Source organism: Glycine max, chromosome 3 (assembly GCF_000004515.6).
Source record: "Glycine max cultivar Williams 82 chromosome 3, Glycine_max_v4.0, whole genome shotgun sequence".
Taxonomy (NCBI): Eukaryota; Viridiplantae; Streptophyta; class Magnoliopsida; order Fabales; family Fabaceae; genus Glycine; species Glycine max.
The window spans coordinates 14,528,565-14,543,304 of record NC_016090.4 but is presented as its reverse complement, the minus strand read 5'-3'; the positions used below and the strand labels follow the sequence as shown (position 1 = coordinate 14,543,304).

General features: G+C 35.8%; 2 protein-coding genes across 2 annotated transcripts; one reads left to right on the top strand and one right to left on the bottom strand.

The window, feature by feature from the left end:
- Positions 1 to 3,612: 3,612 nt before the first annotated feature.
- Positions 3,613 to 6,627, top strand: RCA03 (ribulose bisphosphate carboxylase/oxygenase activase 1, chloroplastic-like). Its single transcript, NM_001289312.1, has 6 exons — positions 3,613 to 3,657; positions 4,211 to 4,527; positions 4,653 to 4,844; positions 5,278 to 5,750; positions 6,097 to 6,378; positions 6,512 to 6,627. The coding sequence occupies exons 1-6, from the start codon at positions 3,613 to 3,615 to the stop codon at positions 6,625 to 6,627; spliced, it is 1,425 nt and encodes a 474-aa protein (NP_001276241.1).
- A 305-nt stretch (positions 6,628 to 6,932) lies between these two features.
- LOC100777609 (factor Xa inhibitor BuXI) lies at positions 6,933 to 10,452 on the bottom strand. Its single transcript, XM_014773595.3, has 2 exons — positions 9,943 to 10,452; positions 6,933 to 7,372 (listed from the first exon to the last, which is right to left on the bottom strand). Exons 1-2 carry the CDS (start codon positions 10,369 to 10,371, stop codon positions 7,187 to 7,189), a joined length of 615 nt encoding a protein of 204 aa, XP_014629081.1. The 5' UTR covers positions 10,372 to 10,452; the 3' UTR covers positions 6,933 to 7,186.
- Between the last annotated feature and the right edge of the window lie 4,288 nt (positions 10,453 to 14,740).

Here is a 14,740-nt window from a genome sequence, read left to right as displayed (position 1 = left end):
TTCATCTAAATCAGTATTATCAAGGGTAGGATCAAGAGAAACAATTTCATGATCAGTTTCATCTACATGAGTATTATCAGAGATAAGATCAGAAGGTACCTTTGAAGAGTCAAGCCAAACCTGTGGAGAAGATTGAGCCAATTGGTTATGATTAGAAGACACTATATTATCCAAAAAAAGAATTGTCCATCTTTGGGATTGGCTCACTTCCTGCAGAGTGATCCTCACACGATAATTTATTTTCACAATATAATTTTATATATGAGATATCAAACATACTAATATCATGATTATGCACTTTACTTTCATTTCCTCCGTGAAGTGTAGAATCAACATAAAAAAACTTATGCTCATTAAATGTCACATCCATAGAGATATAAAATTTCTTTGATGGTTGATGGTAAGCACGATAACCTTTTTGAGTTGATCCATACCCAGCAAAAACACATTTGATAGCTCGTTCTTCAAGCTTTGTACGTTGATGTGGTGTAAGTGAACAAATATAACACATCCAAAAACATGAGGTGGTAAATAAACCATGGAAGGAAGGATACAATGATCATCTAGAGGCCTTCTAAAGTTAAGCACACTAGAAGAGGTTCGATTAATAAAATAAACTGTATATCTCACAGCCTCACCCCATAAATGAGATGGGACATTACCATCTATCAAAAGTGATCTTGTCACCTCTAATATATGTCTATTTTTCCTCTCAGCCACTCCATTTTGTTGTGGTGAATAAGGACATGTGGTTTGATGCAAGATTCCATTAGAGTTCATGAACTCTATTAATTCAGTCTTAAAATATTCCCCTCCATTATCTGATCTAATGACCTTAATATATGTGTTAAATTATGTAGCTATCATCTAATGAAAGGAACGAACCATATCACACACATCACTTTTATGTTTAAGCAAATACACCCAGGTTACCCGAGTACAATCATCAACAAAAATGATAAATCATTTTTTCCCATTACGCGTAGATTCCAAAGTCTGTGTGAATTAATGAAAAAGGAAAATTAGTTTTTTTATTGCTTAAAGGAAACACAACACGATGACTTTTTGCCTTTACACAAGTTTTACAAAGAAAATCAGAAATATTGCATTTATGAAATAGTGATGGAAACAATTTTTTTAGATAACCAAAAGAGGGATGTCCTAATCATCTATTCCATAGCCATATTCCCTTTTTGTTTTTATCTTGTATGTGTTCATTTGCAAGACAAGCCAATGCTCCTTTATGGGTTTGTTGTGAGACATTTTCCAGATAATACAGTCCTTCACTCTCTCTACCACTACCAATCTTCTCCTTGGAATGGATGGTCTGAAAAAGACAATTGGTTGGATAAAACGAGGCAACACAAGAATGTGATTTGGTTAGTTTGCTAACAGAGAGAAGATTACAGTTTAATGTAGGAACAAATAAAACATCAAGAATCGATAAGGAGGGTGAGAGGCATACAGTACCTACACCTTCAATAGGAGATGAGACCCCATTGGCATTAATAATAAAAGTTTTAGAACAATTAGGGGAAAAACTAGTAAATTTATGAGGATCACAAGGCATATGATCAGTAGCACATGAATCAATTATCCACTCACTACCCCTAGTAACAACAAAAAGATTAAGAACAAAGTTAGATATACTTGACTTGGTCACAAATCTAGCAGCAGTAGAAATATGGCTCTTGGAAGTAGCGTCTACCTTGGTATTTGAAGTAGTTTTGCCTTTTGGATGCCAATTCGGATAGCCATGGAGTTTAAAACATGTCTCCATGACACGATTATCCCCATTGTAGTGGGTACACTTGCAGATTCCTTTCTTAGAATACTTCTTAACAACAAAGACAGTTCCCATAGTAGACTCACTATCAAGCATAGCCTCTTCGCGGTTTGCCTTGACACAAACAGTTGCATAACTGATTGATTTTTATCAGAAGGAGCCATCAGAAATATTCAAAGAAATAAAGAAGCACCGATTCCTATATTGGAGAGGATGTCAGTGTTCGGCTCTGATACCATATAGAAAGGTTTAAAGAATAAGTCTGATATATTTTATTCATAGAATGGTGTTGTATAAATATATATATATATATATATATATATATATATATATATATATATATATATATAAATAAGGATCCTATAATTCCTCATCTATTAAAGGAATGACAGTTGCACAAATTACCTTAGCTGTAATAAATCCTCCTAAATTACAGCTAACATAATATTTGATTGCCTAATATTAGCTAATAGAATATTTGACATATCTTAACAATGATGTCCAACTTTAATTAGAGTTTTTGTTAATAAATCATGTTATGTTTGTTTGTTTTTAATATTATGTGTGGATGTTTTAAATGTTATGTTTGAATTATTTAAGAGTGAATTTTTAATTTATTTGTAATATTTTTAAATTAATATTTTTTTTATTTATTAACTTTATACATAAGTAAAATGAAGGTTGTGGGTGCATATATAGATATATATAGGTACGAGGATGTGAATTAAAGTTGTTATCCGCGTAGGTATGAGATTAGGTATGAGTATTTTTTTTTAAATTTTTTTGTTACAAATACGGGTATAGAAAGATATTATAAGATCCTACTCATTGTCATTCCTTTGGGAAGCTTAGTTGAGAATTATCTCTAGCCAAAGAGAACTTTGCTCATTATTTACATTTTTATGCCTTGATGAGGTAGAAAAGAAAATTATTAATTTGCTTAATAAAGAAATTATAATAAAAGTTAACAAACATATCATACATAATAAATTATGATTAGACGATGATATAAAATTATTTTACAATTTGAATTGTTAGTATATTTAATTAATAAATATGGGTTCATGAAAAACCTCTCTCTCTCTCTCTATATATATATGAAAATAGGTTTTAGCTGGTTGGATTTGATTAATATCAATACATTTTGTTTAAAAATGTTTGTATTTATTTTCCTCTAGAGTCTAGATAAATTTAGGGTCCATTTATTTAAATTAAACAAATAATTTTGCAATTAATTATTTTTTTTACTATTTTAAAAGCTTGCTATTTTAATTTCTAACAAGTACTTAAATGATTTTTGAATTTTGTTGTTTCAAAATTTTAATTTTTCAAACCCATATTTTTTTGTTAAGAAAAAAAAAAGAAAGAACATTCCTAAAGTGACACGAAAAGTCTAGTTTTCTCCAGGAGGAATTGTGTTGATGTTGGCTTTTCTTATTTCTTCAAAATTTTGTAGCAATAAAAATGCCATATATGAGTGGTGGAGGGTGAAGGTGCAACTCAAACCTCAAACTACTTCAGTTCCCAGAAGCCTCCATTTTGTTCTTAAACAAAGTCCACTACACTCAAAAACCACATTCCAAAACCAACGTCCATGTCACCAAACTCCACGTATTGATAATAATACCACAACACAACCAAACCAACCCCACTCGTGTGGCTGTTGATAAATTCTTAGGCCAATCCACAGATTTTCCTGTGTTACTTTTGCCACACTCATCACACTATAAAGTGCCCTCTCACCTCCCTCTTTCCCTCAGTTATTCAATCCAAAAACACTTTGTTTTATATTGTCTTCTTTTACTTCAACACTCCAACAACACAATATGGCCGCCTCAGTACCAACCGTTGGAGCCGTTAACATTGCACAGGTACTATGTTTTTCCCTCTCTTATTATGTCATACATACTAAACTGTTCAAACTCTGGTCTCATATTTAGAACATGTTTTGTTTAACTTGTTGTTGAGAAAAACTGAAGTCTCACATCGGTTAGAGATAATGCTACAATAAAATATATAAGTGGGAGACAATTCTAATCCTATAAACTAACTTTTGGGGTTGGGTTAGGCTCAAACCGACAATGGTATGAGAGTCTCTTGAGAAAAATTCAAGTTCCACATTGGCTAAAATTGACAGTAACCTCACCCAATGAGTTTAATATTTAAGTTTACCATAGAGTATAGACATGCCAACATAAATATAGAATATGCATGATGCAATCATAATATGTACTAATTTGTATGAGTAGGAGTAGATTGTGAACTTAATACTATATATAATCATGATGCCTTTCTGAATTTTGGTGATCAAAAATTAACTTGATATATTTTTTTTCTATCCGAGTCTGTTCCAATTTGTTATGAAGCATGAATCTTGCAATTCAATTTAAAGTTCATGGTTCATTGGGGTTATATTTGGTGCAGTTGAAACTGAATGGCTCTAGCAGTAGGGTGACAAGCTCACCATTCTTTGGAACAAGTTTGAAGAAAGTCAATTCTGAGAGTTCAAGCCAGAGGGGTGTGTGTCGGAATTTCAAGGTTTCTGCACAGATTGAATATGATGAGGAGAAGCAAACTTCAAAGGATAGATGGGGTGGACTTGCCTATGACACTTCAGATGACCAGCAAGATATCACTAGAGGGAAGGGAATGGTGGACACTCTCTTCCAAGCTCCCATGGAAAGTGGCACTCACTATGCTGTCATGAGTTCCTATGATTATATCAGTGCCGGACTTCGCCAGTAAGTTGTTGTTGGTTTGAATTTGAACTTAATTTAGCCAATAAAACTTGGAAGCTCAAGTTTTGATTGTTTCATTTGTTTGCATTGTGTGAACTTGTTGAATGTTAATGTGACTTATTTTTCAGGTACAATTTAGACAACACCATGGATGGCTTCTATATTGCTCCTGCATTTATGGACAAGATTGTTGTTCACATCACCAAGAACTTTTTGAACTTGCCAAATATTAAGGTCCCTCTTATTTTGGGTATTTGGGGAGGCAAAGGTCAGGGGAAATCATTTCAATGTGAGCTTGTCTTTGCCAAGATGGGAATCAAGTAAGTTTAATTCCATTCCAATGTGTATTTTCCCCCATTTGGAAAACTTAAAAGGAAAAAGATTCCAAATTTTGTTTAGGCTAATGTGTTCAGTTTATGGTTTACAAACCATGGTTGTCCCTAATGGAAAAGCAATTTTTTTCACTTCTACTCAATCTATGATTTGGAACCCCAAATCATGCTCAAATACAACACAACTGTGCTTTTGGTGAACACATTATTTATGGATGAAATTGAATTTACTCTCTCCAAACCATGGTTACCAAAGAGGTCTAACTCAATTGGTTGAGTAAGGTGCATGAGTGTTATAAACCCTTTGGTATCACCTTTGATTCTTACAGATAAAAAAAAAAAAAAACAAACCATGGTTTGGTATATACAGACTACAATCCAAAATTGCGTTAACTCTTTGGCCTATTGCCTTTGAATTCAGCCCCATAGTGATGAGTGCTGGAGAATTGGAAAGCGGAAATGCTGGAGAACCTGCAAAGTTGATTAGGCAAAGGTATCGCGAGGCAGCAGACATTATCAGAAAAGGAAAGATGTGCTGTCTCTTCATCAATGATCTTGATGCAGGAGCTGGTAGGCTTGGTGGAACCACTCAATACACAGTCAACAACCAGATGGTGAATGCAACCCTTATGAACATTGCTGACAACCCAACCAATGTCCAACTTCCTGGCATGTACAACAAGGAGGAGAATCCCCGTGTTCCCATCATAGTCACTGGCAATGACTTCTCAACATTGTATGCTCCTCTCATTCGTGATGGACGTATGGAGAAGTTCTATTGGGCACCTACTCGGGATGACAGGATTGGTGTCTGCCAAGGCATTTTCAGAACAGATGGTGTTCTAAAGGAGGATATTATCAAGCTTGTTGACACCTTCCTTGGGCAATCTATTGGTAAGGCATACCACAATTCAAGTTTCAAGCCAAAATCTATAGAGAAATATTTTTTTGATCCTTGAAAATATGAGGGTTTTTTTTGTTTCAGTTTCTATTGAAGTTCTACTCGATTTTAGTCCTACATTTAACAAAACATATTGTGTTTTTAGTCCCTAAACAAATAAAGTTTAAATAGGGACTAATTTTGAAGAATGCTATATTTCCAGGTATTAGAAACATATTTAAACCAAAAATGTGATTTGCTAATTCCTTATCTTCATTTACCATATAAGTTTGAGGCATTGTTATAAAATTGTATGGATTAAATGTGAATAATCAATTGTTTGATGCATTTTTTGTGTAGACTTCTTTGGTGCCTTGAGGGCCAGAGTCTATGATGATGAAGTAAGGAAGTGGATTTCTGGTGTTGGGGTGGAGAATATTGGGAAAAAGCTGGTGAACTCAAAGGAGGGACCTCCAACATTTGAGCAACCAAAGATGACTCTTAGCAAGCTCCTTGAGTATGGAAACATGCTTGTCCAAGAGCAAGAGAATGTGAAGAGGGTTCAATTGGCTGACAAATATCTCAATGAGGCTGCACTTGGAGATGCAAATGATGATGCCATCAAGACTGGAAACTTCTATGGTTAGACCTTTGATCTTAATGCCCTTGATGGGAAAAAGAAAACTGCTTTTGACTTCAAGATTATGGTGGAATAATCATTTAGGATGGACAAGACTAAATAAAGGTTCCCTTAATCTTAATTGTTTGGTTGCAGGACAAGGAGCTCAGCAAGTTCATGTTCCTGTCCCTGAAGGTTGCACTGACCCTACTGCTGAAAACTATGATCCAACAGCCAGAAGTGATGATGGAAGCTGCACATACAAATTTTAGGTGATTCTTAGGTAAATTGTGAGTAGATAAATATAGTTTTGAAACAGCAAAATAAAAGAATGTTACAATGTTTTCCACATTAGAATTCACTTTTTTATGTAAGATGTAGATTTTGTGTTATTGCCGGTGTAACCCTTTGTTGGGTTTTATGGGTGACAATATGACATCTTATAGCTAGCATAGTTGGAAATATCATTTCCTTTTTGTTTCTCTGTTCATCATACCATATTGGTCGAATCAATAGTACTAATAATGTGTCGACAAGGAGTAAGAATTTGTCTCTCCAAACTCACACATATCAAAAGATTTACAACAACTCATGTATATTACTTAATCAACTGAATTACACCTTGATTCTGGATTAGACCAAAGCTGACAAAAAAATAATTAAAAACTGAAATCATGAAACAGGTATAGTATTGGACGAGAAACATATTCAAGCATTCTTTGAATTACATAACACTGGACCTAACCTAACCCAAGACTTATTCCTTGATCAATCAACTTTATTACTTTATTGATCTAAGCATAATTATTATATAATGACAGAAAATAATACTCAATCAAATGCTACACGAGATTTATCTGCATTCATGAACTTAACAGCAACTCCTCCTACTTCAGATAGAACTAGACGTCTATTTTGTTCACCATCAACATATACCCCAACATCTTCACAAGATGTGGTGTTGGCATCAGCACAGAAAACAAGCTTGTAATCAAAATTATCCTCCTTAATTTGGAACTTTCCTGTTGAAGATATACTTTTGTAACCGCATAATATTCTATTTTTTAATTTTTAAAATAGGATTTAGTAAATAAGTTGATTTCCTATATTTTAGGAGTAAGTCAGTTTTAATGGATTAGCCTAGTCAATAAGTGGTTCCTATCTTTAAGGAGCAAGTTAGTTTTAATATTCTGTTTTGCTAATATCTTGTTATCTAATTAGTTTATCTTTTGCTATTTATTGTATCGCTACTGAGAACAATTTGAATCATAATAGAATAATTCTATTTCCTCTGCATACGCATTGTCTCTCTTCTCTCCTCTGTTTTTTATAATTTCCTCCACAAAACCAACAATTGGTATCAGAGCCTTATTCCTACGGGACCTCTACCATGGAAGGTGAAGCAAGTTTTTCCCACATAACTCTTCCAATCTTTGATGGAGAGAATTATGATATTTGGGAAGTGAAAATGCAATCCTACATGGAGTCTTTGGATTTATGGGATGCTGTGGAAGAGGATTATGAAATATATCCGCTGCCTGAAAATCCCACCATGGCCCAAATTAAAAATCACAAGGAAAGAAAGATGAAGAAGGCAAAGGCGAGATCATGTTTGTTTACTGGTGTTTCACAAATGATATTCATCAGAATCGTGACTCTTAAATCACCCAAAGCAATTTGGGATTATTTGAAAGAGGAATACGCTGGAGATGATAGAATACGAAGCATGCAAGTGCTGAATTTAAGGAGGGAATTTGAGCTTCAAAGGATGCAAGAGTCAGAGACAATCAAAGAATACTCAAACAAATTGTTGGGAATTGCTAACAAGATAAAGTTGTTGGGAAGTGATTTTACTGATTCGAGAATTGTAGAGAAAATTTTGGTAACGGTGCCGGAGAGGTATGAAGCATCTATAGCTTCATTGGAGAACACAAAGGATCTGTCGAAAATCACATTGGCAGAGGTGCTACATGCCCTGCAACCTCAAGAGCAGCGAAGGTTGATGAGGCAAGATCGTGTTGTCGAAGGTGCTTTGCCCGCCAAACATCATGAAGTTGATGAAAGCAAAAATGATTTTTTCAAGAAGAATCAGCCAACAAGCAGCGAAAATAATGCAAACAACCAAAACAAAGGTAAGGATAAAAAGAAAAATTATCCACCTTGTCATCATTGTGGCAAAAAAGGTCATGCACCTTTCAAATGTTGGAGGAGACCAGATGCAAAATGTAACAAGTGCAACCAGATAGGGTATGAAGCGGTGATCTGTCCCAACAAAAATCACCATGATGAGGGAGCTCAGATTGCTAATCAAGAAGAAGAGGACCAACTGTTTGTGGCCACATGCTTCTTGAGTAGTGAATCAAGTGAAAGTTGGTTGATTGATAGTGGTTGTACGAACCACATGACATATGATAAGACTTTATTCAAAGATTTGAAGTCAACTAATGTCTTAAAGGTCAGAATTGGGAATGGTGGCTATATTCCTGTAAAAGGAAAAGGAACTGTTGCAATTTCAACGTGTTCAGGTACCAAATTAATATCAGATGTTCTTTATATACCTAACATTGACCAAAACTTGCTAAGTGTAGGTCAGTTGATTAAAAAGGGATTTAAAGTGTCCTTTGAACATCAACATTGCTTTATCTATGACAATTTTGGCCGGGAAGTTCTAAGGGTTAAAATGAAAAGTAAAAGCTTCTCATTTGATCCAGCAAAGGAGGAGCATACAACCTATTTCACTCAAGTCACACCCATGGAATTCAAGCACAAGAGACTTGATCATTGCCATCTTGAAAGAATGCTAAACATGAAAAAAAGAAAATATGCAAAAGAAAATTTGAAAAAGTTTCAAATGGAAGAATGCAAGTCTGTTAGCACACTAATGAATCAAAAGGAGAAGTTCAGAAAAGAAGAAGGTGTTGATAACATTGATGAAGGATATTATGGGAGCTTGATTGGATGTCTAATGTATCTCACTACAACAAGGCCAAACATTCTATTTGCTCAAAAGAACAAAATTGGAATTTTTGTTGACAATCAAGTAGCCATTGCTATTGCAAACAATCCCGTGTGTCATGGGAAGACTAAACATTTCAACATCAAGTTCTATTATTTGATAAAGATGCAACAAAGTGGTGAAGTGAACTTAATTTATTGTAAGTCTAAAGATCAACTGGCTGACATGTTTACAAAGTCACTACCTATCAACAAACTTGAACTCAAAGAATTTGAGTTTGCAGTTCCAAAAGCAAGGAGGAGTGTTGAAGATATACTTTTGTAACCGCATAATATTTTATTTTTCAGTTTTTAAAATAGGATTTAGTAAATAAGTTGATTTCCTATATTTTAGGAGTAAGTCAGTTTTAATGGATTAGCCTAGTCAATAAGTGATTCCTATCTTTAAGGAGCAAGTTAGTTTTAATATTCTGTTTTGCTAATATCTTGTTATCTAATTAGTTTATCTTTTGCTATTTATTGTATCACTGCTGAGAACAATTTGAATCAGAATAGAATAATTCTATTTCCTCTGCATACGCATTGTCTCTCTTCTCTCCTCTGTTTTTTATAATTTCCTCCACAAAACCAACATTTCCCGTCTTAATTCGATGACTAGGGTAATCAGCTACATTGCCAATTCCCACATACCACACCTTGACAAATTCATCCATAACAAGCGTCCAAGTGGACGCATTATTGTAGTCAGGAACATTGGTGAATTTAATGCTTACCATTTCATCAGTGAAGATGATCATTGTTTCTTTAGTTTTAATTGATGCTGGCAAGCCAAGATGGTTCTTTGAGGAAGATTGAACAACTGCAAGAGGGTGTGTCACACCAATGCTAGCAAGTGTAACTCCACCACCCTCTTCATCAAAACTAGGTAAGATGAAGTAGTCACCTCCATTTTCTAACATGCGATCATCTGTGTCATGAACACCACTAGCAACGGCAGGCTTCATGGTAAATGCAATTAGGAGAAGGAACAAGAGGCCAAACAATGAATTAATTGTCTTCATTGTTATACTTGTTGAAGTATAAGTATATGTAAATTAGTTCCATACAATGGTGAAAAGTAGAACTTAATTGCATCTATTTATACATGGCTAAGTGAATAAGTAATCAAATATATACTACTCCAAGTTGTACAGCATGGAAAACATGAGAAAATTTATGTCGTGGATAAGTTATAGCGAGTATCCCGTGTAGAAAGATTATTAATTATTAGTATATATTTGAGTATGCACGTTTTCATCATTTTGACAATGGCGCGATATAATCGCAGAACTTGATTTGACAATGGATATTGGTAGTTGGTAGACAACTTAAAACGTGTTGATGCATGGATGCTTTGAAATGTATTAGGTAACGTCGATGTGTATGATCGTATCGTTGGCGTTATCTCTATTAGTTATTACTAATGATATTTAAAACAATATTTTCCCCATACTTTTTTCATGTTTTAGAGGGAGGGCTTTTTATATTCACTCACACACACACACATGGGATTCACTATTTTTTTTTCCTCGGGTCAGACTCTCCCTTAACTCATAGACTAATTTTGTTTGTGTATGTGAGTGTCGTTGATTCAATAAAATTTTATATAAGTAAGAAATTAAATATGAATTATCTTGTTAAATAGATTATTTCTTCACATATAAACACAAAGCAGTCTTATATCATTATATTAACTATTTGGATTTTTATTAATATTATATATAAGGAGGAATGATCTTGTCATTAAAAAAATTGTTTAGGGAACTAAAATTTGTAAAAAGTTGAGGGACTTAAAACATAATTAACTCATTTTTTTTATTAATACAACACTAGCTTTCTATCCATAGAAATAGAAAACAGAAAATAAAAAGTTTATAACAATAACAAACACTATTAAAAAATATACATTCAACATCGTTAATTTAACATCAGTTACAAGAAAAACCGATGTTAAATTGTACACGGCGACATTTTTGAAAATAATTAGAGCTTCTTAACATCAATTTTCAGAAAACTGATATTAACATTATACTAATAACGTCAGTTTTCAAAAAACCGATGTTAAGTAATTACTAAAGGGATTTGCTAGGGGCACCCAACAAATTTCCAAAATGGCAAAAATACCCTTCAGCCTTTTTGCGAACTTTCTTCCGCTGATACTCGCAGAAGAAATGTTTCGCGGGCATCTGCAGAAGAACTTTCTTCCACAATTGACGGAAGATGGTTCTTCCGTGGATGCCCGCGGAACATTTCTTCCGCGAGTTTCAGCGGAAGAAGAACTGCGGAAGAACCATCTTCCATGGAACAACGCAAAAGAACTTCTTCCGCCAGAGTCAACGGAAGAAGGTTCTTCCGTGAGTTACCACGGAAGAAGGTTCTTCCGTGGGTTAATTAGTTAAATTATTTTGTTAATTTTAAGATTATTTGGTATTAGTTAAATGATTTTTTCCTCTCACAAGTTGACCAATGGCCGATTCTTGTATGCACCGCATGATATGTATTGGTCACTTTTTTCCTCAAATTATTTACAGTAAAATTCATTTTGGACTCGTCGTTCTTCACAGTTACACACACTCTAGTCACGCACTTCGTCCTTTCTCCATTTCTCTAACTCTGACCAAGCAATTGGCGTTGGTCTCATTGCATTCTCTGTAGAAATGACGAACAAGGCCAAAGGAAAAGACAAGGAGGTCGCTGGAAAAGGTTCTGCCGGCAAGCGCAAGGGCGCCTTCGACGATGACAAGACCGGTGGCGGCCAAAAGAGAAACAAGTGAGGTGTCCTTCAGTTATTTCTGATGACGAATTAAATGCCGCGTGTCATACCCTAATTTCGTCCGGGGACCTTTGCTTGATGACATGCGACCTTTCTTTGGTCCTTGTGAGGTGCTTGGTACCCATCATTAGGCAATTTGTGAAATTCCAGGACATGCCGAAAAACCAAAAAAATATTGATGCACAATCCGTAAGTTTCCGTGACACACCGGAATTCAAATAGAAGCATCGTTGCATAATTAAGTGAGGTTCCGTAACATTCCGTAAGTCAAAAAGGGGATGATTATGTAATCCGCAAGGTTCCGTAACATTACGGAAAGAAAACAAGTATCGTTACGAAATTCGTAAGTTTCCGTAACTTTACGAAAAAAGAATCACCAAAAAAAAGCAGAGGGGGGTGTACTTAGTAAAAATGGGGGTGCAAATAGCACCCAGGCCCACTTGGGCCCTCTAGAATATTCCTCCAGAAGGCTGTTGCTTCTGGAGGAAGCAACCTGGCTCGCCTGGGCGAGCTGGGCGGCAACCACCTCCCCTATTTTGCTATAAATAGGGGAGGAAGTGAAGAAGAAAAGGGTTCAGCCCCTTTGGCACTTCTCTCTCTTTCGAATTTGCTTGGAAAAATTGTTTCCGTGAAAAAAATCTAAGCCGAGGCGCTTCCGAAACGTTTCCGTAACGTTTTCCGTGAGGAATTTCGCAAAGGTTTCGACCGTTCTTCGACGTTCTTCATTCGTTCTTCATCGTTCTTCGATCTTCAACGGGTAAGTACCTCGAACCAAGCTTTTCGATTCATTCTATGCACCCATGGTGGTCCACATTGTGTTTTGTGTATTTCTATTCTCGTTTTGTTTACTTTTTATACCCCCTCTTGACGTGCTTAAGCCATTTTACTTAAGTCATTTCTCGCTTAACTTAAAAATAAAATAAATTTCCACCGAACGTTTGAATTGTATTATCCGTTAACTTCGGTTAAAATGAATTCCGACCGTTCGGTCGTGCCGTAACCACGTTGGAAATCAAAAGAGGTAAAAAATAATATTATAATAATAAAAAAAACATCTTTTAGTAAAATAAAGCGGAAAATCAATCGGACGTTTTCTCTTTGGGATTTCTCATTCTTAATCGAATTGATTAATAACTAAAGTGAAACTAAAGGCTAAAATCAATTCGCCTAGTCAAGCTCGTCCATAAAAATAGGCTTTTGAAGTTTGTCATTTCAATTTCTCACTAAGTAAAATAGATCATTTTTAAGGTCCAACGCCTTAAAATGATCACCATTTAAGTAAAAAAGAATCACTTGACAAAAAGCAAGAACTACGTAGGTCTGAGTTCTTCATTGAGGATACGTAGGAGCAACAGCCCCGCTTTTGTCGACCACCCCAAGAGATCGTTAATGGTCCAAATGCCTTAACGTTTCTCTCCTTTCAAAAACAAGAGATCGTTAATGGTCCAAGGCCTTAACGTTTCTCCCCTTTCAAAATCAAAAGATCGTTTAATGGTTCAACACCTTAAATGACCTTTTGTTCAATAAAAACATATTTTGCAAAAAAGACAAAAACAACTTAACCAAACACTTTCTTCCGAAAGAACTACGTAGGTCTGATTTTCTCATCCCAAATTGAGGAATACGTAGGAGCAAAGGGAAACACCCTTGTCGACCACAAAAAAGAAAAAATATAAAAAGGGTACAAAGGATATAAGGACATAAAAGGGAACGTAAAAATCAAAGTCATGTTTGCACATTCGATTAAAGGCTGCCGTCCCTTGGGACGGACGTGTGGGGTGCTAATACCTTCCCCGTGCGTAAATACAACTCCTGAACCTTTCACTTAAAAAGTTCGTAAATCGCGTCTTTTCCGGTTTTTCCGACGTTTTCCTCAAATAAACGTTGATGGCGACTCCGCGCGCATTCCTTTCGTGGAACACGCATCCCGCGAGTCACGCGTCGCCCTCCCGCCGAAGGGTAGGTTGCGACACCGCGCCAAGAAGGATGGACATACCAGATAAGGGCCAGAGTAGCAGGTCACGTGTCGTCCCTCAAGAGGAAATGTTGGCCCGAAACTAACTTTTTTGAGTTTTGGGCCTTCCGTTGCAGGCCCTGTTCGAATGAACCGATGTCTCCTATTATTTTTTATGGATTCTTTGACGTGCAAACATGAGACAGACCACCTTTGGAGAGTCTCACGACTTTCCCAGATAATTTAAAAAAAAACCCCGAATAGTGGTACTTAGGCAAGTTTACATGGCCCGAAACTAACTTTTTTGAGTTTTGGGCCTTCCGTTGCAGGCCCTGTTCGAATGAACCGGTGTCTCCTGTTATTTTATTTTTTGGATTCGTTGACGTGCAAACATGAGACAGGCCACCTTTGGAGAGTCTCACGGCTTTCCCAGATAATTTTAATAAAACCCCGAACAGGGGTACTTAGGCAAGTTTATATGGCCCGAAACCAACCTTTTTCTCAGACGACAATGACTGACGTGACCCGACAGTGAACGATGTGACAAGAGGTTGCTTTAGTTTTACGCTTCACAATGTAAAATAGTCACGGGTCTGGTAAAAGGGAAGCCATGTGTCTGACTGGGCCATTTATATAACTGATAGATGGGGATGCCCATGGTACT